A 27,140-nucleotide genomic window follows, 5' to 3' on the forward strand; every position below is an offset into this window, starting at 1 on the left:
CTGCTAGCAAAGGGCATTGCTCAAGGTGCCAAAGAGAACATTGCTATTGATCAGCGTTGGAAATGGTGGCAAGATTCCGATCTTAACAATCAATTGTGTATTCTAACCTAAACACCATTGCAGCTGTGCAATGACCCATAGGAAAACCCTAATAAGAAGCTATCTCTTCTTGAATTCAGTGTTATACTTTTTCTGCATTGTTTAAGGCTGCTATTTTAGACCATATCAATTAATATTTAAACTACGATAAGGCATAAACTGTCAAATGAAAATGCTTGTTATATTTTTGTCTTTGACTTCATTCGTCCACAGTAAAGAATTGCAATTCAGCCGGTACTAGGGGGGCATAAACAGTGTTTTATTTTAGGCGGTAAATGGTAGGGGGGTGCGTTGAAGGAGGTGCATTTTAGCCGGTCCAAGGGGGGCGTTGAAAGTATTAGATTTTAGCCAGTATAAGCGAACAATGAAAGAGTTGCAATTTAACCGGCAATTTAACCGGCAAAAAGGGGCGTTGAAAGAGTTGCATTTTAGCCGGTACTTGTTTGTTGAAAGTGCTGTATTTTATCCGGTACTAAGGAAGTTTAATTTAACCAGTGAATGGGAGCGTTGAAAGGATTGCAGTTTAGCCGTAACCAGGTGGAGTTGAACGAGATGCAATTAAGCCGATACCAGGGACCGTTGAAAGAGTTGCATTTTACCCGATACTCGGGCGTTGAAAGTTTTGCATTTTAGCCGACAAGTAGGTATGGGCGTAACGTTGATAGGGTAGTGATTTCGCCGTTTCTAATTCGATTTGAATCTGTTTTAATAACCATTGCAGTGAACAAACAGTGTCTATAAATCCATCCAGACAGTTATCTGTCAAACCTTCCGGGCTGATATTAAAGAGATACATGATATATTTTATATAACTTCGATATTGATTACAATGGCATTTTTTTTATTCTAAAGCGACAGTTTCTAATTGCACAAAATACATCGATGTAACAACAAAAACAATATTATCATGTCACTGGCAGTTTTATAAACATCCAAAGTAAAACTTCGTGTCCGTAACACTAACCTAACCCTATGTGTGTTTTGTTTTAAAATATAGTGGCTGCCAACTGTTAACTGGCTGCCAATTGTCAGCTGGCTGTCATCTGTTAACTGGCTACAGGCTGCCAGCTGGCTGCCAACTGTTAACTGGCTGCCAATTTCCAACTGCTTTCGACTTTATCCGGTCCTAGTTTTTAACTTAATGAAAAACAGTTTTTATTTTTATGTAACACGGTCGCTCGAATTTCTTGCGACTAGAATCCGCCGAAGAAAAAATAATTGTTTTAAAGGCCACACGCCGTATGGTGAACTGTTTATGACTTTAATTTCCCCGTCAATTGTCCGACTTTAGCCTGTGTCATACAAAGGAGAGCTTGTTGGTGTATATTGTGTAAATATAGATTTAAAATAAATGCATTACACATCAAATGCCTCTCCCCAATCAGCGGCGTACCTGCCCATACGCCTATACGTCAGTGCGTTTAAATGAAAATAAGGACTTGAAAAAATAAAAAAGGTTTTTAGGGGGGAAAATGGACTAAAAATCGAACCCTTGGCCTTACCCGGGTGAGGGCTAGACTATACACAACTGACGAACACATTTATAATAATTTTTAATCATGTATTTTTGATTTTTACGAATAGATAATTAATGATTTCACTGTAATTTACTCTGCGAGCGCCCCAAAATACATTTTTTCCCGTACCCGCACCTGCAAGAGGGGGGGGGGGGGGCACACCCTCCTCCAACCTCCCCAGGGCGTATACCTCAAAATAGCCCAGGAACGCCCCTGCCAATATTATCAGTTTGGGATCATAGCTCAATAAATTTATACTTGTTATCTCAAAGGGAAGTAATCAGTATGGCTCGGGTTCACTGAAGTAGAAATGTAATTTACTTCCTCTTTCGATTTACTAAATGGGACCGACAGGGCATAACTATTAGACTCTACCCTTTTCCAATACAGATTCCACAGTGGACATGAGATGCATCATCCTATGTAGTCCAGGTTTGAATGATATATTATCTTTATTAGTATTACTAACGTTCAAGCGCTCTCTACCTATAGATGAGATATGTGAATGTTCAAGATATTGTATAAAACATGCTGATTTGTTTGTTTGTTGAAGGTAGCTAGCATGACAGTACGAAACGGTTTATAAAACTATTGTTTCTTGGGTGGGTTGGTTTTTGGTTGGGTGTTGTTTTTTTTGGTTGGATGGATGGAACATGAATGGATTGATGGATGGTGGGATGGATTGATGGATGGATGGATGGATGGATACATAGATAGATACATAATTTTCTTTTCATCGACATTTTTATTGATATATAGGTTTTTGTGATTAATGATCATGTTCCAATCATTCTTTTTCTTATGTTTTAATTCTTTATTATTATTATTATTATTATTATTATTATTATTATTATTATTATTATTATTATTATTTAATTTGTATATTTATTTATTTCATGCTTATCGATGAAATATGGGGTTTAAACAGTGAAATAACAACAGTGAAAAATATCAATTTGGTATTTTCACTGCAAAATAAGGAGTGAAAATATCAACTTTCAGAACTACTTTTAAATTCCTTTGTAGTTACTTGCCTTGATCAAAACAAAGCACTGGACTTTGAACCAGTAAATGTTGGCAAAAAAATGTCTAAAAAAATAATGTTTTATAAATTTAAATAAATATATATTTGGAAATTCACAACTTACCGTTTATTACCGGTTATTCCGTTTTTCAAACATTTTCTTGATCTTTGAAGCTGAATGTTCGAACATTTGCTTTCATACCAAACAAATTACATACAAAAACAACTGTTCGAACATAAATAGAATTTTATATCATCGTTCAAATGTATTTTGAACTGTTTGATCGGTGTAGTAAGTAAAATGAGCGTCCCGAAAAATTCACGCAACAATTTACAGATAATCCGATATTTTTACCCCACCCACACCTAAAAATTTGTCAACAAACTAGCGTAGTTCAATCTTTATCTGGAAAACAAACCTGAAACAGACTGGTCTCTGACAGTAAGATGACTGAATATTAATTTACTTTGAAACACATGCAGTCTTAAACTAAGAAAAATATTTAAAATCTAATGAGTAACCGCATTTGTTTTGCTTTCACATTTGACCTTCCAAATTTTCATTCTAAATTAGCGGCGCAGTAATTTTGTTTTTTATACATGGCCTACTTAAAATAAAAGTGTTTTTATTATTTTTTTGGAATATATGTGCACTTATATAACTTCATTGTTTACTGTTGCACTAAAAAACGAGCGAATATTAAACTATAAGAATGAATAGCAGAGAACTATTTTTCAGCAAACCGAAAATAGAAAAGTTGACCGCTATGATTTTGCATGAGGGGCGCCCCACGGGTAGCGGCGTAAAAACCCAATCTTTTCAAAAAAGGGGGTAATTCAGAAATATTTTTTTTAAATAAAACTCCGAAAATAAGCATAAAAGAAACAGAAAATTTGTTTATTTCAGTGTAAGATCATATTCACACTCGTGATCATAGAAAAACTACATTTGTAAAATATTTTTTTCTATGACACTCGTGAAATAAAATACGTTCTTGCACTGAAATAAACAAATATCCTCTATTATTATTATTATTTTATTTATTTATTTTTTATTTTATTTTTTTGTGTGTGTGTGTGTGGGGGGGGCATGTCAAATACAGTTGGTCCTGTCAACGTAACTGCCGTCTGTGATTTGAACTAGGGATGGAAATGGTAACAATTGGGAGAATTTCCTGCGGTAATTGTTACGTACTTTGTTTGTGAAAACAAAATTAAATGACGACAAACTTGTTACAAATACACGAAGTTTTGTATGGACATTTATTGTATATGAACATTTTCAACACAGGCGTCAACCCTTTTAACTTACAACGGGGCAAATAGCTTGGTCGAAAGCCATGGCTAGTCTTTAATTGGCATTGAGGATGAACAAGTTACTTAAATTCATTATTTTGTTGCTGTAAATTAATACATTTATGTTTTAGTTGGCCGGTATGTCTACATTCTCTACAAAAAAGTCAAAATGATACGTGACAGAGGGGTATTTTGGACAGGTACGTACGAGAGGTTTGCGACTGTAAAACCGCTTTTTAAAAGAACATCTTTTAAAGTGACTCTCGTATTAAAAATCGATACAAACATATATATGTTTAACAGACATATACTTTGAGTAATAAACCTTTTAACTACTAACTAAATAATGCATTTATGGAAATATTAATTACTGATAAAAAGATTGTACAGGTAGACTCTCTGTGTATTAAATAGCTGAAAATGAAACAAATATTAATTGACTGGTGATTGCTCAAAGATTTACAGTGATCAAATATAACCTCATAATGTAGAAATACCGTGTTTTCTATGGAGCGGTATTCGGTTCAAAAATGAAATTGGCAATTTGTCAACATTTATATGCTTTATTTATAATCTGTTTCAATACATTCCATTCATGTATTGTTTAATTCGTTGTAATAAAGTGTTAAATCGTAATTTACATTTCGTTTTCCATGCTTCTTGAATAGGCATTGTCTGTAACTGGCTAGCAAATTTCATGATGTTACAAACCGCTATGTGTCTAACTCTAAACGCCAAACCGCAATACGGACGCCTTACTCGATTTCGATTACGAAACTGATCCAACTAATCACCGAAAAGTTACTTCCCCTTACTTTGAAATTGCCATTTGCACTATGGTGGAAATCACAGGCATCTGGCTCATTGAGTTCCTAAAATACCTCGGCCAGTATCAAACAGGAATTGGCCTCGGAAATAATACGGGTTATTGAAAATAGTCCATCATGGCCGACCAAAGAGATGTTCAATCAACCAAGCGATATGTTAGACCAAAGACAGGATGAGGGGAGAACTATTACCACTTATTTGTGTGTAAGTGTTATTTTTTTACCCGATATATTTTATTAAAATCTAAAAAGTGCCCCAAGGAGAGACTAAATGGAAATGTCTTTTATTTTTAGTGGGTGGGGTTAAGTCTGCTTCCAATTGACAGATCCTGAGATAGTAAATAATATTTTTTGAGCTCTGAGTGACCAACTTGGCAAAATTAAGAACACAAACACTTAATTTGATTTCTTTGAAATACAAATAAGTCTGAATCTGACTTTACTTAGATTGATACTAGGTAAGACTTTCTTATAATGCACCAGTCAATTGTAACCACGGCCCCCCCAGGTCTGGGGGTTTGCTGGCGATAGCCTAGGAAATGGGCCGTGTTTTTACCTTTCAGGTGGCCCTGCAGTGCCGGGTGCGGTGGTTTTATCTTCGCTTTAAATATAGTGGGAAATGGACCTTACCTAGGGTCCCTGGGGTGCGGGGTTATTTGGTGGGGATTTGACCATCTGTTCGTTCCCAAAGGGCGAGGATTTAAGTCGGGGTTGGCTGGACCGAAAGTCAAAGTGGTTACAATTGACTGGTGCACAGTGTTTTTACAAACTTTATTTTTTATCATTAAAATTTACTTTTCTTTAAGTTTAACCATAGATGTTTGGTTTATATGTCCGTGCTAAAACATACCTCTTCTCCAAATATAATCTTTGACTGTTAGTGACATAGTTAAATACATTTATTCATCAAAGTTGTAGAATGTTAACTGAGAGCTCAATGTAATGGCACAATTGGATGCCTGTTCACTAATATAGCTCTCAAAATAAATTAGATCATCATGCTAGTGGTCTAGCAAAATGGGTTTGAACACAAAAACCAGCACACATTTTTTTCAAGGTTAAATTCTATAATATCAACCGTTGGTGGTGATGCAGAAACATTGAAAGATGCTGACATTTTTGCTGTGTCAATGAATATTGCAGACATTTAAATTTCAATCAATGTTATTTTCAAAGGGCAGTATGGTACCAGTGGTGCGACCGGCTTTGAATTACTGGCTTGTTCTGATGAAAAATGGCAGATGGGGTAATGGTTGTGCTTTTTTCAAAATTCGGACAATTATTCAACAATTAAGTACCCTACTGTTTTTAACCAAAATGTACTTGCATGTTTGTACAATTAATCAACAAAGAATGATGGTTATATCAACATTGTATTGGAATTTCAACATGATAACAATTTCATTTTACATCAATTCTTAAATTTGGTCCAAAGCTTAAAGCTGCTCTCTCACAGATTGACACTTCTTCTTGGTTGTATCTCAAAAGCCTTTCAATTGATATCAAAGTAGTAGGGGAAGTGAATATTTAAATTAAATGTATACAAATAGATGGCTTAAAGCAATATGGAAAAATGATATTTTCAGCAGTTTTCCAAACAATTGAAATCTGTCATATTATGTGTGACCTTATATGACTAAATTGAAGGATTTATGCCAAATTTTTAATCTTGAATATAAAAGGCTGTGATCTGATATTATGTCAGCAGTCTAATATAACTTTCTAAACATTTGCTTGTTAAAAGACAAAAATAAAAGAGGTGTCAGAACAGTAAATCTGTGAGGATGCAGCCTTAAAATGGTGTGGCACTTAATAGTTTTTGAATAATTTCTATGTATATTATTATACAGGCTTTAAAAATAATTGATCTGATATTCTCATTCCTATTATTTCTGTTGTATTTTATGATTTTTATTCCAGACACAGGAATGTAATCAAATATGCCATTGTACTGAGGATTGACCTGCAATACATGGAAAACATGTAACACAACTGCAAAACCAACCTGGAAGGGAAAATAAGTACAAGATGGAAACAAAGTGGAACAACATGTTTAGTGGAACAACTTGATATTTGATGACTTACATACTGATGTGAAGTTGCAGATAATAGTCAACTGTTGGCTTGTGATTAGTAAATACAAAAAGTATAATTAAACCCTTGATGCCTGAAGCAAAACAATCCAAAGCTGGACATTTACTTAACAACCTAGATAGAGCCAGACTCCTTAATTATGCTTGGTAGTGCAACTCAGTGGTAACCCTCTTGCAACTTTTAAATAGTTAAATATATTTTTCAGAGTATTTGAGTGAACGTTACATTTTATCCAGACACATATTTCTTCACTGTGGATCTTTTTTCACAATGGAAAGTGCATATTTATATATATTATTCAACTGTGTGGTAAAGGATTCATCTACGCTTAAAACGGTTTTCATAAGAAGGAGAGAAGATAACTATAAAAACAGAAACAGATGGAATTGGCAGACCAAATACAAAAGAACGATTTTGTTTAGTTCAATTTAAAATACTTCAGAAAGTCCTAATAGGGCACATGCCATATTGTAAATTGGGCTCTTTAAAATGTGAAAAGGTGAATGTGGTCTAGAGGATAAGCCTGGGTGTCAGTCTCAAATCCAAGGTTGTGGGTTGACGGTTCAAGCCCCACCGAGATACTTTCTGATGGCCTCAGAAAAAGGATGTCTGTACTAGTTTCTACTAAGGCAACAGACTTGAGGGTGATTATGCAAGCTTTCAGCTTGCGTAGCAATCTAGCTGAAATGATTAAGTTTAAAATAAGATACTTGCTGACCTTCAAACAGTTTTTTCCATTTGTGTTGATTTGTTTTTCAGTCTGTTAGAATGTTTATTAGAAGTGACGAGCATTGCTTACTGCAACTAATATTCATTTTCTTTATTAAGTTGAATTTAACGCACATAACATGACTTGTGATTTTACTGATACAATTTTAGCTCTCCAGAGCAGGATGTGCTCAAGGTGAGCTATTGTGATCGGTCTTTGTCCATCATCCCGTTTTGCTTTAAAAAACAGCTTCTCTGAAACTACCAGTCCAATTCAATGAAACTTTACAGAAATCTTTCTTAGGTGACCTTCTACAAAATACAAAAAGGGGTCATGAGTGATCAGCAGTAACAACAACAACAACAACAGTAACAACAACAAAATGGCTGACTTCCTGTTTTACTTTAAAACATCTCTTTTGAAACTACCACTCCAAATTCAATGAAACTTTACAGGAAGCTTCCTTGGGTGACCCTCTACAAATATACAACAAGGGGTCACGATTGATCAACAACAACAACAAAATGGCCAACTTCCTGTTTTGCTTAAAAACACATCTCCTTTAAAACTACCTGTCCCAATTCAATGAAACTTAACAGGAAGCTTCCTAGGGTAACCTTGTACAAAAATACAACAAGGGGGTCGCGATTGATCAACAACAAAAATCTGATGTTAAAATCTTGATAGTTATGTGAAGTTTAATCTTAAGCAAGGGCAGCAAACCTTGCTCTATGGTCTCCCTTTCCGTTGAACAGTGTATTGTCTATTTTTAGTTTTTCTATTTTTAATAACAAGGGATTATATGTTATATTTTTAGCTAACCAGAGCAAGAAGTGCTCAAGGTGAGCTTTTGTGATCACCCTTTGTCCGGCGTCCGGCCGTCAGTCAGTCCATCCGTCAACAATTGCTTAATAACTTCTCCTTTGAAACTACCTGGCCAAGTTCAATGAAACTTCCCAGGAAGCTTCCTTAGGTGACCACAACACAACAAAGGATCACGATTGATCAACAACAACAACAACAAAATGTCTGACTTTCTGTTTTGCTTAAAACCTCTGAAACTACCACTCTAAATTCAAAGAAACTTTACAAGAAGCTTCCTTGAGTGACCCTCTATAAAAATACAACAAGGAGTCACGATTGATCAACAACAACAACAATTACAGCAGCAACAACAAAATGGCTAACTTCATATTTTGCTTTGAAAAAACATCTCCTCTAAAACCACCAGTCCAAATTCTATTAAACTTTACAGAAAGCTTCCTTAAGTGACCCTCTACAAAGATACACCAAAGATCATGATTGATCAACAACAACAAAAAAGGCCAAAAGAAGGAATTTCATTTTTACTAAATAATGAATTTAATAATCAGACTTTCCCATTGAACTTCATGTAGATTATTCTAAGCTACAATCTTATCTTCTGTGTGAATAGTGAATAAGCCTTTATGGATTTAAAGAAAATTTGGTTTTGAACATGTGAAGGAAGGTGATGTTGACATAGATGGAAGAAGCAAAGATAGTAGTGGAAGGTGCTGAATGTGTTCTGATATTTGTTTATTGATTTTATTGGATGGTGCACTGTTTGTTGTTTGTGTATCTATACTTAAAACTCTTTCAGTGTGCAAGCAATTTAACATAGATTTGTTAGTGTGCAGGCAATGGAACGAAGTCCTGTGTGTGTGCAGCAATTGAACAAAGTCCTGTCAGTGTGCAGGCAACTGAAAAAAGTCCTGCCTGTGTGCAGGTATCTTTACCAATTGCTGTCAGTGTGCAGTCAATTATCAAGTCCTGTCAGTGTGCAGGCAACTGAACAAAATCCTGTCAGTATGCAGATATGAGAACCAAATTCTGTCAGTGTGTAGTCAATCATGAAGTCGTCAGTGTGCAGGCAACTGAATGAAATCCTGTCAGTGTGAAGTCAATCACCAAGTCCTGTCAGTGTGCAGGAAACTGCGACAAGTCCTGTCAGTGTGAAGGCAACTGTGACAAGTCCTGTCATTGAAAAAGAAATAACAACAGTTTTACGGTTTATTACTACTACTTGAGAACAGTCATTGAGAACTAAACTACTGTGATAGCATGCAGCATGTAGTAGTACAGAGGCGTGGCTTATCAGCAAGAGGTGTCGCTATTGGCTGAAGTTAAATACACAACAGTTCTCCCCTTTCAAATATGATGTCATAACATCATATATATCAATAAAATATTCCCATAATATTTTAAACTGTTTATGTTTTTCATCATAAAAATATTGTTTCAACCATGCGATCATTGATAAACAATACACATTTTGTAAAGATATTAAATTAATTGATCTTTATTTGATAAAATTAATCATAAATAGCAGCTATAAATTAGCAACACTTCTCCAGCGTCATTTAATTAAGCACATTAATTTACAATGCCTCTTGACGGGTACTCTCTAATTATACGCTAATCTTTCCAGCGGGTGCCTATCGCGTTGTGGATAACGACGTTCTTCGACCTGGGGCGGTTCATTATTATTACTAACATCTGGGGCTAATTGCTCTGAATGTTGTGAATCGGGTAGTGTATTGAAATACCCCTGACCGCGAGTTAATGGCATTGATCCTGTTAACTCTGGTATCTCAGTTTGAGCCTGACTTTGTTCTATTTCTGTGGGCGGTAACTGATCAATGTGTCGTTTCCATGTGGCATTTCCAACAAGTACTTTATACATCAAGGGGCCATCCCTTGATACCACCATCCCTGTAACCCATTTCTCTTTCACGCTCGGCCTATAATCGCGCGCAAGTACTCTTTGACCTAACACAAGCTCCCTAAATGTTTGTTTTCCTGCTAATGACAATTTCATTTGTTTGTCTTGAACACATTGCTTTGTGTCCGGCTTGAGCAAATCGAGCCTAGTCCTAATTTTTCGACTGAAAAATAGTTTTGACGGTGTTTCGTTGGTTGTGGAATGCACAGCTGTGCGGTATGATAATAGAAAATTACTGAGTTTCAAGCCGAAATCGTCAGTTTCGCCATCCATAGCTAGCATAGCAGATTTAAATGTAGCATTGAACCTTTCAATGAGACCATTTGTTGATGGTTTTGCTGGGGCTGTTTTGATATGCATTATGCCATTACTTTGCATGAATTTTGCAAAACTATCAGAAATGAATTGAGGTCCATTGTCTGTAACGCATTGTTTCGGAAGACCGTATCTTGAGAATATAATTCGCAATTCATTTATCGTGCGTTAGGCAGTAGTCGATTTCATTTCTATAACTTCTGGCCATTTGCTATGTGCATCGACAATTACCATAAACATTCGTCCTAAAAATGGGCCAGAAAAATCGACGTGTATTCGTTCCCAGCTGGAACTCGGCCATTCCCACGGATGTAGGTAAACATGTGCTGGCTGTCTTTGTTCCATCTGACACCCATTACATCTTTTGACCAGAGATTCAATGTCACTATCAATACCGGGCCACCATATGTATCTTCTAGCCAGTCCTTTCATTTTGACAATCCCAGGATGCCCTGAATGAACTGTGTCTAATACCTTAGACCGTAATTTGATTGGAATTACTACCCGGTTTCCCCACCTCAAACAACCATGATGAATTGCGAGTTCATTCCTACGCGAGAAATAGCTTTTCAACAGAGGGTCCTTAAGCTTTTCGTCCCAGCCGTTTTCTACATAACTGAAAACACGCGATAACAAACGCTCGCGCTGAGTTTCTCTGCGAATCTGAGAACTTGTGCCCGGTAACTGATCAATTTGAGAGGTGTAAAACACTTCTTCAATATCATTGTCATAATTTTCGGCGGTGTGCGGCGCCGGCAATCTAGACAAGCCATCTACGTTCGTATGTCGCTTAGTATTCTTGTACTCAACATCGTTATGAAATCCCGACAAGTATAACGCATATCTTTGAACACGTGCCGCAGTGGTAACCGGTATGCTTTTACCAGGGTTAAAAATTGAAGTGAGCGGCTGGCAATCTGTCACTAGAGTGAAATGTCTGCCATACAAATACGTGTAAAAACGTTTTACTGCCCAGTAAATCCCTAACGCTTCTTTGTCTATTTGCGCATACTTACGTTCCGTCTTTGTCAAGGAACGCGACGCGAATGCTATTGGCCTTTCGGAGCCGTCCGGCATAACATGTGACAATATACCGGAAATACCGACTGGGGATTCCTCCGTTGCGAGCCGTACCGGAAGTTCCGGATTGTAATGTGTTAGCACGGGCTCTGATGTGATCAAGCGCTTCGAATCATTAAACGCCCTGTTACATTCATCTGACCATTTATACTTTTGATTTTTCTGGAGAAGTGCGTTTAACGGACATACAACGGTTGCAAGATTTGGCAGAAATTTGTGATAGTAGTTTAAAACCCCAAGATAAGCCCTCAATGAAGTTACATCATGTGGTACAGGTGTGTCGAGCACCGACTGAATCTTGTCATTACATTTCCACAATCCTATTTTATCAATGTCATGACCACAATATGTAACCTTGTCCTGAAAGAATTGACACTTATCTTTGTTAACTTTTAATCCATAATCACTCAAGCATGATAACACTTTTTCAAGGTTTTCGTAGTGCGATTGATCACTGTCCCCTGTGACAATCATGTCATCCAGTATACACTGTACTCCCGGAATTCCCTGAAGTATTGTGTCCATTGTGCGCTGCCATATCGCTGGAAGTGAGGAAATTCCATACACAGACCAGTTATAGCGGTATAGTCCCCGATGTGTATTGATTGTCAGTAACTCCTTGCTGTCGTCGTCGACCTCCAAGTGTAGGTACGCCTGGCGTAAATCCAGTTTCGTGAATTTTTGTCCCTGTGACAGATTAGCGAAAATGTCATCAACACGTGGAAGTGGATACTTGTCAACCTTCAGCGCCTGGTTGACCGTGACCTTGAAATCTCCGCAAATCTTGACATCTCCCGTTGATTTGAAAACAGGTACGATTGGTGTAGCCCATTCACTGGTATTTACTTTCGTTATTATCCCGTGTCTTTCAAGGTTGTCAAGTTCTTTCTCGATTTTTGGTTTCATTGAAAACGGAACCGACCTTGCCTTCATGAACTTGGGTGTGGCATCGTCTTTCAGCGTTAATTTCGCACTGAAGCCTTTAGCGTGACCAATACCATCGCTGAATACAGACTCATATCTATTCATCATATTCGCAAAACAATTTTTTTTGTAATTCAATGTTATTGACGCGCATAACGCTAGTCCAGTCAACATTAATCTCACTCAACCAGTCTCTCCCAAATAAGGATGGTTTGTTGCCTTTCACTACACAAAGCCTTAAATCCTTCGTTTGGTTGTTGTAGTCAACACTCACTACTGCAGATCCTACTTGCTGTATTGTTTCCCCAGAATATGAGTGTAGCTTACAATAGGGTTTGTCCAGTTTGATATTTCCAAACAATTGTTTTATGTTTTGTTCTGAAATAATGGTAACTGCAGACCCAGTGTCTAGTTCCATTTCAACCTGTTTTTCATTGATGACTGGATATAGGAGAATTCTCGATGTTCTTTCGCTGGTCACTTTGTTTATGACATACACACTGTCATTTTTCGTTTCGTCAATTATGTTCACATTTCTGGGGTTTGGACAGACAGTCTTAATGTGTCCCTTTTCACTGCAACTATGGCAAATTGCATTCTTTAGTCTACACTTGTCAGACTGGTGGTTTGATTTACCACAATGTATGCACCGTGTATTGGAATATTTCCCTTTTTGTTGTGGCTTCAATGTCATGTCTTTACAGTATTGTCATTTACTCGGTGGCTTCTTTCCTATTTTGTTTAAATTTGAACTTCCTGATGCCGTATAATGTAATTCAGCTGCGTCTTTGCAAGCTGTTTCCATCGCAGTGGCGATTTCAATTGCTTTTTTCAAGCTTAAGTCAGCCGTTGACAATAGCTTACGTTGTGTCGCTTCATCCTTCAACCGACAAACAAACCTATCACGTAATGTGTTTTCGAGATTATCATTGAATTCACAATGTTCTGCTAATCTCCTTATTGCGGCTGTGAAATAACAAATAGATTCACCTGTCGCCTGATTACGTTTATGAAAACGGAACCGTTCCGCAATCACCAGAGGTTTGGGACATAACTGTGTCTTCAATAATTGACAAAGTTCCTGGTACGTCTTCTCTGCTGGCTTTTGGGGTGACGTTAAGTTTCTCAACAATGCATATGTCTTCTCCCCCAACAGAGTTAATAAAGCGGCAACCTTTTTCTCGTCCCCAATACTATTTACTACAAAGTACATCTCCAAACGCTCCTCATATGAAATCCATGATTCACTGTCACGGTTGAATGCGTTTGAAGTTCCAATTAAACCCGAGTTCGCCATCTTAATTATTATCCAGAATTTCATGCACAAATGGATAAAATTCCCGAAATAATAGTACATTTTAGTTAAACATCCTCGTCGCCAATATGTTGTGTTTACAAAAAGAAATAACAACAGTTTTACGGTTTATTACTAGTACTTGAGAACAGTCATTGAGAATTAAACTACTGTGATAGCATGCAGCATGTAGTAGTACAGAGGCGTGGCTTATCAGCAAGAGGTGTCGCTATTGGCTGAAGTTAAATACACAACAATTATCCAGGCAACATGTTTGATCAGTATCTTTTTCAATATTCTTTGAAAACAAATATCAAGCTATATTGATTACAACGGTTAAACTCTTTTACTCAGGTGAGCAATTAGGGCCATCATGGCCCTCTTGTTATTTTATTGATTGTATGGGTGTATTTTCTAAAATCATTAAATGATGTAAAAAAAGTTATTCTGAATTTCCTTGTTTTTGTTTGAAGAAAATTTGTTGAGGTTTTAGCAAAGCATAGTGTCATCATCATTGTTTTGTGCAAATCAAAAACATTCAAACAATGTAATAAAAAACATACGGTCAAGCCAAGTACTCACGAAAGAGTCACAAGGTTATTGCCAAAGAGACCGGTAATTTATTTAGACAAATAAAATGCATAGAAAGATCTATAAGTGGGTCGCATAGTTATGCTTTAGTTCTCTTCTTGTTAGTTTATGGTGAAGACTGGGACATTTTTTATAATTAAGATTTAATTTTGTTTTTGCAACTTAAAGCCATGAATAAGGGGTAAAAAAACAGAAAGATTGTGTAGGCTCCCAAAATACTCAATGCACTTAAAAGGGCTTTGCACAGAAATTAAATTTAACAAGAGGGCCAAATGGCCCTGAATCGCTCACCTGTCATATATTGCACATTCTTCCATTATATACAAATATTGAAAACCTAAGCCTATGAACACGGGGCGTGGCCAATTTTGACCCCAGGGCTAAAGTTTGAACAATCTTAATAGTGGTCCACTAGACGATGAATCATGCCAAATATCTAAGCTCGTAAGTTCAGAGGAGATTTTTGATTTTTTTTTACTATAAACATATAGAGAAAACCCATGACCCCCCAGGGGCGGGGCCAATTTTGACCCCAGGGCCATAATTTGAACAATCTTTGTAGAGGTTCACTAGACGATGAATCATGCCAAATATCTAAGCTCTAGGCCAAGTAAGTTCAGAGGAGAAGATTTTTGAAGTTATCACTATAAACATATAGAGAAAACCCATGACCCCCGGGGCGGGGCCAATTTTGACCCCAAGGCTATAATTTGAACAATCTTTGTAAAGGTCCACTAGACGATGAATCATGCCAAATATCTAAGCTCTAGTCCAAGTAAGTTCAAAGAAGAAGATTTTAGAAGTTTTCACTATAAACATATAGAGAAAACCCATGACCCCCTGGGCGGGGCCAATTTTGACCCCAAGGCCATAATTTGAACAATCTTTGTAAAGGCCCACTAGACGATGAATCATGCCAAATATCTAAGCTCTAGTCCAAGTAAGTTCAGAGGGGAGATTTTTTAAGTTTTCACTATAAACATATAGAGAAAACCCATATGACCCCCCTGGGCGGGGCCAATTTTGACCCAAGGGCCATAATTTGAACAAACTTTGTAGAGGTCCACTAGATGATGAATCATGCCAAATATCTAAGCTCTAGGCCAAGTAAGTTCAGAGAAGAAGATTTTTTAAGGTTTTCACTATAAACATATAGAGAAAACCCATGACCCCCCGGGTTGGGGCCAATTTTGACCCCAGGGCCATAATTTGAATAAACTTTGTAGAGGTCCACTAGACGATGGATCATGCGAAATATCTAAGCTCTAGGCCAAGTAAGTTCAGAGGAGAAGATTTTTGAAGTTTTCACTATAAACATATAGAGAAAACCCATGACCTCCGGAGCGGGGCCAATTTTGACCCCAAGGCTATAATGTGAACAATCTTTGTAAAGGTCCACTAGATGATGAATCATGCCAAATATCTATGCTCTAGTCCAAGTAAGTTCAGAGGAGAAGATTTTTGAAGTTTTAACTCTAAACATATAGAGAATACCCATGACCCCCCGGGGCGGGGCCAATTTTGACCCCAGGGCCATAATTTGAACAAACTTTGTAGAGGTCCACTAGACGATGAATCATGCCAAATATCTAAGCTCTAGGCCAAGTAAGTTCAGAGGAAAAGATTTTTTAAGTTTTCACTATAAACATATAGAGAAAACCCATGACCCCCCGGGGCGGGGCCAATTTTGACCCAAGGGCCATAATTTGAACAAACTTTGTAGAGGTCCACTAGACGATGAATCATGCCAAATATCTAAGCTCTAGGCCAAGTAAGTTCAGAGGAGAAGATTTTTTAAGGTTTTCACTATAAACATATAGAGAAAACCCATGACCCCCCATGGCGGGGCCAATTTTGACCCCAGGGCCATAATTTGAACAAACTTTGTAGAGGTCCACTAGACGATGAATCATGCCAAATATCTAAGCTCTAGGCCAAGTAAGTTCAGAGAAGAAGATTTTTGAAGTTTTCACTATAAACATATAGAGAATACCCATGACCCCCCGGGGCGGGGCCAATTTTGACCCCAGGGCCATAATTTGAACAAACTTTGTAGAGGTCCACTAGACGATGAATCATACCAAATATCTAAGCTCTAGGCCAAGTAAGTTCAGAGGAGAAGATTTTTTAAGTTTTCACTATAAACATATAGAAAAAACCCATGACCCCCCGGGGCGGGGCCAATTTTGACCCCAGGGCCATAATTTGAACAATCTTGGTAGAGGACCATTTTGTGATCCTACCTACCATATATCAACGGCCTAAGCCTTGTGGTTTGGGAGAAGAAGATTTTAAAGTTTTTCCTTTTGTTTGCCATGGCAACAAGAGTTCTGCATGGAATTGAATTCTTTGAACAACTTTGATAGAAGACCACCCAAGGAACATCCCTATGAAGTTTTATTAATATTGGCCCAGCGGTTAAGGAGGAGATGTCTTTTAAGTAAATTATTGACGGACGACGCACGCCGGACGCCGGACAAAAGGCGATCACAAAAGCTCACCATGTCACAAAGTGACAGGTGAGCTAAAAATAGGAGCCAAACCTAAATTATAATCAATATTACATTGGATTGCATACTGATGGCTCCATTTTTGCCTGTCAAATAAAATTAAGGGACATATGCATGTTGATCAAATCTGGAAGTTACTGGAATGATCTATTAAAAAGGCTAATTATTCAAAAAAGGTTGTTAAGTGTTATTGAAAAAAGGTCTGGTAAACATTGATGAAAAGCTTAGTAACCTAGCTAAATATATTGTTTTAGGCTTTTATTTACCAAAAATAAATGTTCACTTGAGTATCTTATCAGTTACTGTTTTGGTTGTTGTTTTGTTAATAAAAAAGGACAATTTACTCATATGTATTAAGAATAATAATTATTGATTTAGACAAATATATTGTATATGGAAACTTTTAATGAGAGTGTTTACTCAAAGCCTGAAAGGAAAAGTGAGCTCTATGTGAAGCATGATCTAGCGTGATCAAATACTATTTGAAGACAAATCAAGTTCTGCCAACTAAGCCAACACATAGATTTGGACAAACTCCCACGCACTTGTATGGTACGTTGTATATTACTCATTGAGCTAACTGAGTGGCAAGTCACCACCCTATCCCAACCCAACATAACTTATTACACAAAAATGTTCAGTTTGCAGCCCGAACCCAATAATGCTGAATCAAAGGCATGCATGGATATCAACAGATAAAGCTGACTGGGGGGCAAGCTCACGCCCACTATTACAACCCACGGAGTACTGGACAATGCAATCAATGTTGTTTTTTTAAAACAGAATTCCGGGTAGTACAGTAATGTTTTTTTGAATGACAAGGAAAGCTGTAAAACACACACACAATCTATGACTTGTAACTTACTTTACATAGGGTAATCGTAAGCTGGTTGAGAAAATGCTGACATTTAGTCCATACATGCATTTAATCTGATATATTGGTTAATGCGTACCATGAACTTTATGACCATTTTGATTATTGTCAAGTACATTTTTTGTGTGTTCACCATTTTTCTAGAGGGAAAAGTGTACTCCAGGTATAAAAAACATCTAAATATTCAAATGCGGACATTCTTTGATGTTACAATAATTCTCTTCTCTTAAACAAGCACATTTAATTTAACACTATCCATTTCCTTGTTGTTACAATAGGCCTTCTTTACACCGATTGAAAATGGTTTTAATTGCCAGCGGCCGCATCACACTTTCATATATCCCTAATACTATTTACATGGTCTATCTCGAAGCTTGCCAGAGATGGCCGAGTTGTTACGATTGCTAAAATACATGTAGGTTGTTCCTAAAATCGTGCCGTTTGTCATTTTCTGATATTTCGAAATGAAATTGTATTATCTATTTACAGAAGCATAAAATCACATCAATATTTCTGTAGTTGTTTACACGGGGACACATTGAAAAGTGGAATTTGCTACATACAGTTTCCGACTACAGAATGGGATGATTGAATTTGGTTTGTTTGTCTAAAACCAATACAGCTATACCAACATATTGCATACCATTTTTAAAAGTATTGACTCCTCTTTTCATGTCACCTTTTGAAAAATGGATAATTTCTATGTTGATTAAGCAATTTAAGGAAAACCGGACACTACCATCAAATACAGTGATTTTAAGCTACATACCTTGTTTCTTTCTTGTATATGAAAGACATTAATTATCTTCAGATGTGTTGTTTATCTCATTATATGTACCCAAAATGATAGAAATCAACATTTTAGACACAAACAATGAGCCAGATGCCTTGGTTAAAAATGAGATTTGGACAATGCGTCGATGTAACGATTATCTACTACTGGCCAAATGAACGTATAAGTTCACCTTATTACAAACGTGAGCTATATTTTAAGCACTTAGGTCAAGTATTGTTACTACTTAGTATCTTAATGTTGCACTAAATAATGTTGTCCATATAAAGGGTCCGCATATAAACAGCCACTTCAGTCATTTGACGTTTTTTGAAGTCACTCAAAAATTGACATTTAGACACATTTAAAGTAAAATATGTAAACTAATAGAAAGATAAACACATGTCCATGGGTTTCACAGGACACACTTGAGGATGAAATATCATAGCGGTAAAATCAAGTATGCAAGTATCAGTTATTTTAGTTGGAACACAAAAAAATTAAAGATGTCTCAATATTGACGTCAATGGTATATTTTGATGACCCGTAGCTTCAAAACTGTTCGAATATTGAAAATGTAAAAACAGTCTCTAATTAGACCTATACTGTTTTGATTGTATACCAATTTTAAGACATTAACTCGAAAATATGTTCAGGGTTGCTTTCCACCTTAACATAATGCACCAGTCAATTGTAACAACAGCCCCCCCAGGTCTGGGGAATAGCAGGGACTTTGACTTTCGGTCCAGCCAACCCCGGCTAAAATCTCTGCCCTGTGGGCACGAACAGATGGTAAAATCCCCGCCAAATGTCCCGCATCCCAGGGACCCTAGGTAAGGCCCATTCCCCTCTATATTTAAAGCGAAGGCATAACCAACGCATTCAACCGGTACTGCGGGGCCACCTGAAAGGTAAAAACACGGCCAATTTCCCTGGTATACCCACGGACCTGGGGGGGGGGGGGGCCATGGTTACAATTTACTGGTGCATAAGCAAGCATAAAAACAAAGCCAAATGACTCTGATGCGGTAGTCATTCTAAAATGTCGTCCAGGCTTTTTTTAAATGATGTTTAGCCTGGATATAAACATTACAAAAAAGCATGGACGGCATTTTATTTTTAGACTGACTAATGACGCGGCCGTTTATATGCGGACCCTTTATATGGACTATATATTATTACTTTCGTTTGCCAACATTACTAAAAGAAACAATACTTGACATTCGTACGTAAAATATCACTCACATTTGTAATAAGGTGACTTATAAATACGTTCATTTGGGCAGTTGTAGATAATCGTTTTATCGTCCCTGTTGTCCCAACTTAGCATAAATGGCAATTTTAAAGTAAGGGGAAGTAACTTTCCGTGATTAGTTGAAGCTAGCATTTTCAAGCTCATCTTCAGTTTCGTATTGCTCAAATTTTAGTTTTATCGTATCGCGGTTTGAACTTAAGTAATAGACACATTCCAATTTGCAATATATGAAGACAATATCGAATCAAACGAAGTAACATTTCAGTGATAAGTTGACATTTACATGTTTAGTTTCGTAATCGAAATCGAGTTAAGCGTAATTGCGGTTTGGCGTTTGGCGTTAGACACATATAGCGGTTTGCAACATCATGAAATTTGCTGGCCAGAAACAGACAATGCCTATTCAAGAAACACGGAAAACGAAATATAAATTACGATTTAACACTTTATTACAACGAATTGAACAATACATGAATGGAATGTATTGTGACAAATTATTAATAAAGCATATAAATGTTAACAAATTGCCAATTTCATTTTTGAACCAAATACCGCTCCATAGTTTTCTGCATCTTTCTTTTAAACTATAAACGATATCCTTAATAAGAACCATTTGTTTGTATATATGTATCCATCCATTTCGGTAAATTAAAACAATTGTATTAATTGTTGTACGTTATTTGGGAGAAAGAGTGCATCCTTAAGGGGCTTAACCATATACATCTCGTGTTACTTTATAGATTTTTCGTTGAAGGCTATTACCTATGACTATATTTCACCACAGACTGCTGGGAGTGCCTGAATATCATTTTTACCTGGTTCCGATTGATCAAGTGTGTCAAGTTTCTCAGGTAAAATAATTATAAAGATATCAACTATTAAAATATAAGATAGGATAATTTAATTATATTTCTTAGCACCTATATAAGCAGATGTTAGTTAATGTCCTCACTGTTTAGCTTCATGGAACGTATACACATTTTAAGCGCAAACATCAAAAGAAAACAAAACAACGAGCAAATACACAGCAGTCGAACATAATTGTTTGTAAATCTTTTATGCCATCAAACATTATTTTAAACAGTGTGGAAATTAATCACTCTAAATACAAAATTAAACCTATGTCGGATTGCAATCCTTTAAAGTGTTACCTTCTTTGTTTTCAAACAGAGATTGTTTGAAATTCAAAAACAAACCCGAGTACCAATATAGACGATTAAGCAGTATTAAGATTGACCGAGATGAAACAGGCGAAACAGTGCATCGGTTGCGTGAAGAAATAGAACATAAAGACAACAAGATACATGAACTACAAGAACAAAATCGAAAAACTGCACTGGACAAACGTCATGCAGAGGTGGAAAAACAAGAAGCTTTAACAAGGTAAGCGGGATATTTTCAATGAATGTCAATTATTTCTGGAGCACCAGAAAAAAGTTCCTGAAGTATACATGAAGGAGTTTGGTTACACATAGCTACAGACATTCACTGGCACAGTGAACGTCTTGTAAACGCTTCAAGAAACACACACACGCACACACGCACGCACGCACGCACGCACGCACACACACACACACACACACACACACACAAAAAAAAAATATAAAAAAAATCTACCACGTCATTCCTAATATGTTATGTATCATTGCAGATTGAGCGAGTTAATGTCCGTAAAACTGCGAGACAACAATCCGAATATCGCGGACCTAAACGATCCGTTCAGACCAACGAAGTTGGCTGAGATGTTTAGTGAATTGTACGACAACGAATGGACAGCTCTTTACACAGTATTAGAAGATAGTTCGAAGTTCAAAGACAGACACATGATTAACTTCTTGCTCGATGTTTTCATGGTAACATAAACAAACAATTTCTACACTGTCTTCGTATGTTTTTGTTGTGAAGTAGCTGCGCTTTTGGTTAAAAAAATCTATAAACATGTGTATTTACAACATATTCCCTCACACAGATTGACTACCAATTCCATCACACAAATTGAGTACCAATTTCTTCACACACATCGACTACCAATTCCATCACACAGATTGACTACCAATTCCCTCACACAGATTGACTACCAATTCCCTAACACAGATTACCCATTCCTTTACACAGATTGACTACCAATTCTCTCACACATATTGAAATCCAATTCCCTAACACAGATTACCCATTCCCTTACACAGATTGACTACCAATTCTCTCACACATATTGACTTCCAATTCCCTCACACGGATTGACTACCGATTCCCTCACACAGATTGACTACCTAATTCCTTCACAAAGATTTTGACTACCAATTCCTTCACACAGATTGATTTTAATTCCCTAACACAGATTGACTACCAATTCCTTCACACAGTTTGACTACCAATTCCCTCACACAGATTGACTACCAATTCCCTCACACAGATTGACTACGAATTCCTTCACATAGATTGACTACCAATTCCCTCACACAGATTGACTACCAATTCCTTCACACAGATTGACTACCGATTCCCTCACACAGATTGACTTCAATTCCCTAACACAGATTGACTACCAATTTCCTCACACAGATTGACTATCAATTCCCTCACACAGATTGACTACCAATTCCTTCACACAGATTGACTTCAATTCCCTCACACAGATTGACTACCAATTCCCTCACACAGATTGACTTCAATTCCCTCACACAGATTGACTACCAATTCCCTCACACAGATTGACTACCAATTCCTTCACACAGATTGACTTCAATTCCCTCACACAGATTGACTACCAATTCCCTCACACAGATTGACTACCAATTCCCTCACACAGATTGACTACCAATTCCTTCACACAGATTGACTTCAATTCCCTCACACAGATTGACTACCAATTCCTTCACACAGATTGACTACCAATTCTGTTCTTATGCTTTCAGGTATCATTCACATTTTGCAAAACGGAGCTTGAAGCTAACTGGCAGTTAGTTTCCAAATGGTATTTGGACGATGTAAGTTCAGGCATTTACAGTACATACGGTTATTAAATTACGAAGCCCTAAACGATATTTTAGATGACCTCTTAGTTGTTGTTTTTTAAACTTCATTATTAACATGTAAAAAATGAAGATTTTAGGGCTCTTTGAAAATAGCCACTTCCGCAGTCAAAATCATGCTTTTGCCAAAAAGAAAAAAAAGAAAAACGTTAGTTTTTACATGTTTGCACTCGAAATCACTTTTATTTGTCATTCTTAATTGAAATGAGCTACCTCATGATTTCACTTGAAAAAAATGACCAAAACACACTATATTAAATCATGCAGAAAGTAATTCAGTCCACGATGACTCCCATGTCCTTTCATATTTTTTTGACAATTTCAAAATCCACATTTATCAAGACGGTTTAAAATCCAATGTTTCTACTTTCGGGTGGCGATAATGGTTAAACGATTTAAATTTTGGTATGTTTTGGTAACCACGGTTTGACCATTGAAGTCACAGACCACTAACTAAATTTCCTATATATTCTATAGTCAATGGACCAATTTGCATGCAAGATAACACTGATTTCTAGTGTTCCATCACCATGTTTAAGGAGAAAGCTACACTTGTGTACTTAACATTAAACAACTTTAGAAAAAAGTTTCCCCTAACAATGAGGTGAAAATGTAAACAGTAAAAAGTAGATAAAGTAGATCCAGTATGTTCAGCCTGTTTTTGAAATCACAAACCATTCAGCTTCAAAATCTATAGATACGAAAGGTAGCCAATGGTCTGAGGTGGTATAATCATGCTTCGATTCACTATCATGTGTCAATTTAAAGACATAAGTCATGTTCTAATGAGTAGGCACTTTCGAATTGGTGTAATTTGCCCTGAAGCTGTTATAACTTGAGCTGTAAAAAAGCGAAATGCCACGAACCGTCGTGTTTGTTCCTCACCAGTGAAACTCGACCACAGGGACTGAAATATGACCTCGTTATAGCTAAAAAATTAAGATAAAAATCGACTTAAGCATATTTGTTTTATAAACGACATATAAGGAATAGTATTCGGGACCGGGAAACCAGTTTGTCATGACCAGAAAATCGAGATATCAGAGATCTATATCGACTGAGCGACGAGTTGTAACTGTACATTAAACTTTTAAAGGTGCATTAATAAACATAAACGTCAAGTTACCATATGGTTATTTTCAGAATGTACCTAACAACCAAGCTGTGAAGAAGACGTTAAAAGATAGGAGGAAGTTATTCGTTCCACGTGTTCTTCCGGAAATGGAAAATGTAATACATGTCTATTCATGAATGAATGATTAAAATAATGGATTTATTCACTGTTTCATCTGTTTTTATGTAAATGCTACAGAAGTTTCTCTGTTAGATTTTTTTCAATATAAGAGGTTTTCGTTTATTTGTTAAACACGATGTCTTTTTTCTTTTCAGAAATTGTATACCTTACTCTGTGGTTTGTGCAAACTCGAAAGCCTTCAGTTTGTTTTGTCGAGTTGTCAAATGAAAGAATACGTGGCAACTTGCGTGAAATTGAGTTTGCTGATGAACGCGAACGATCCACCGGTGGCCATTGAATGTCCGGGCTGGGTTCCATGCATATCGCAGAAAGAGTCAATCTATCAGCCGAAACATGAAGAAGAATCCGATTTACTCACACATGAGGGGAATGCACAAATTCCCACCAACGTTGATGGTGATGGCAGCAACCAGACTTATACATCGGATCTTAAAGAGAGACGGACGTTTAACAAAGAACTCTTTAAAGAATACACTGTGAGAGGGAAATACGTCGAGTTTTTCGTGTGGCCAGTGATGTATCTGCACGAGAACGGACCGGTGTTGGCCAAGGGCATTGCTCAAGGTGCCGAAGACAAAGTGATATCAGATGATGACCACCGATGGGTGTGGTGGTAGACCTCCGATAGTTTGTAAAAAACAAAAACAAGTAGCACTTAGTAGTAAATAATTAGGAAAAATTTTAGTTAATTCTATTGTCTCTTAAGATTTTTGTTTTTGGAATAGCACAAATTAATGTGACCATTTTTTTCCATGTTTATATGATTTATTCTGTGTGCAGGGGGTTTTGTTTTTCAAAACAGAACAATTACAAGTAATAATGGTTATACAATTGCATATGACCACACAAAATGAGAATATGTACCATTTGCGATTTTAAGGAAGATTTGTCACGTTGTTTGTCAGACAATAGTTCACTTTTGGAGGGTTTACCCGTTTAAGCGTTGTAAATAGAACACAATGACTGAACATTCTGACTCGACATTGTCCAGAGTGCTTGAAAATGTTGCATTATGTTAACTACACACTCTACGTGATAGTGTACATGTCTCTTCAAATGACAAGTTCGTTAAATGTATAATCACACATAAGTTAATGTGATACAATACTGATTAATCGAGCGTTTTGCTCCACGGTATTTCGGATGGAAACTATGATGACAAGCCCAACAGCCAACACTTTACGAAGGCCCCATTTTAAAGAACAAGTCTAAGACCAAACAGACACGCAAGTTTTTAATTGCATTTATTAAATGCTTTCCGGAGATTTATCGTTGAATTAAAACATATTATTTCACTGTTTCAAACAATTGCCTTGTATGTCAAAAATAAATATAATACGGGACTCATTCAATTCAATTAACCTCGATGGATATGTTACTTTCCCCAATGACTGAGAAATTAAGAAAGGAAGTTCTATTATTTACAGAAGTGATACTCTTCAAACAATAAAAGAAACATAATTAAGATGGAACGACGCATAACGAATCCAATAAGGCGGAAAATAAAAAACGATGAGTTGCACAGCCATACTGAGAAATAAAAATTGAAATGCAAGAGTTGCACAGCCATACTGACAACTAAAATTGGAATGCAAGAATTATAAGCACGAATTGATAACTTGAAGCGAGGAACTTACAAATGTTAGACTAACAAGTGAAGCTGAAACTATAGAAGATCTTGAAACTCTCGCATTTGTGTAATTAGATTGTTGTGGTGACTTTATTTTAAACCACCTCAATGTTATGACAACTCTAAGGTTGTGACAGTTTTTATGTACGTGAAGTTAGCGGCCTAGCAGCCTAGCGGCCTAGCGGCGTGAAGTTTGCGGCCTGGCGGCCTAATTTTATTCTCTATTTCAAAGCATTGTTAATGCGTTATTAAGTTTTTTATTCATACAGTTACATAGCGGCCTTTTTTGAAAAAAAGAGTTGAAAAACGCTTCTGAGTGATAATTTGTGCATAAAAACAGTAAATATATCATTGTTTAGAAGAAAATGGATGTTTACATGCTTTGAAATAGCTGACTGCTTAATCGACTGTTTTTGAAAAAAAATGTTGAAAATGGCTTCAGAGTGATAATTTGTGCATAAAAACAGGCCGCTAACTTTACGCCGCTAGGCCGCTAGGCTGCTAACTTCACGCCGCTAGGCCGTTAACTTCACGTACATACAGTTTTCAACCAAATCGATACTTGTAAAATAATAAACAAACACACTAATTCTTTTAACAGCTGTTACTTTTATATTTTTATATGAGAACTAAACACAATTGATATTCTTTTTTATAATTCTTCAAACATCCAATTTTACAATCACTTTTTATAATTTTTAATAAATCATTTTTATAGCACTAACATACTTGTTTAATTTGGTTTAGTCTAAAAAACATGCTCCATACGTCCAGTATTTATACTACATTTTGCAGCCCAATCTACCATGAACATCATGATCACCACGAAAAAATCATGCAAAGGGCTCCGTCGGAGCAATGCAATAGAGGCAGTTTAAGCGGTGAGATTCAACGGAGCAATGCAATTGAGGCAATTTAGGCGGGAAGATTCAACGGAGCAATGCAAAAGAGGCAATTTAGGCGGGAAGATTCAACGGAGCAATGCAATAGAGGCAATTGGGGCGGGAAGCTTCAACGGAGCAATGCAATAGAGGCAATTTGGGCGGGAAGCTTCAACGGAGAAATGCAATAGAGGCAATTTAGGCGGGAAGCTTCAACGGAGCAATGCAATAGAGGCAACTTAGGCGGGGAGATTCAACGGAGCAATGCAATAGAGGCAACTTAGGCGGGGAGATTCAACGGAGCAATGCAATTGAGGCAATTTAGGCGGGGAGATTCAACGGAGCAATGCAAAAGAGGCAATTTAGGCGGGAAGATTCAACGGAGCAATGCAATAGAGGCAATTTAGGCGGGAAGCTT

At 36.9% G+C, this 27,140-nt stretch overlaps 1 protein-coding gene and 1 long non-coding RNA gene across 2 annotated transcripts; both read left to right on the forward strand.

Moving 5' to 3' along the window:
- The first annotated feature begins 1,911 nt into the window (after positions 1–1,911).
- Positions 1,912–25,554, forward strand: LOC128225830 (uncharacterized). Its single transcript, XM_052935729.1, has 8 exons — positions 1,912–2,048; positions 4,068–4,136; positions 20,709–20,775; positions 21,095–21,307; positions 21,576–21,777; positions 22,840–22,911; positions 24,100–24,186; positions 24,346–25,554. The coding sequence occupies exons 1-8, from the start codon at positions 2,021–2,023 to the stop codon at positions 24,826–24,828; spliced, it is 1,221 nt and encodes a 406-aa protein (XP_052791689.1). The 5' UTR covers positions 1,912–2,020; the 3' UTR covers positions 24,829–25,554.
- Positions 4,784–9,821, forward strand: LOC128225835 (uncharacterized). The gene is made up of 3 exons (XR_008259670.1): positions 4,784–4,968; positions 5,940–6,009; positions 6,684–9,821. It is a non-coding gene; the product is annotated as an uncharacterized LOC128225835 (long non-coding RNA).
- Positions 25,555–27,140: the final 1,586 nt, after the last annotated feature.

This window comes from Mya arenaria, chromosome 3, assembly GCF_026914265.1.
Source record: "Mya arenaria isolate MELC-2E11 chromosome 3, ASM2691426v1".
Taxonomy (NCBI): domain Eukaryota; kingdom Metazoa; phylum Mollusca; class Bivalvia; order Myida; family Myidae; genus Mya; species Mya arenaria.

Coding starts and splice junctions, on each gene's coding strand:
- LOC128225830 (XM_052935729.1), top strand. CDS start 2,021: ATGAGATGCATCATCCTATGTAGTCCAG. Junction 21,308..21,575: donor AAACAAGAAGCTTTAACAAG/GTAAGCGGGATA, acceptor GTATCATTGCAG/ATTGAGCGAGTTAATGTCCG. Junction 21,778..22,839: donor TCTTGCTCGATGTTTTCATG/GTAACATAAACA, acceptor TTATGCTTTCAG/GTATCATTCACATTTTGCAA.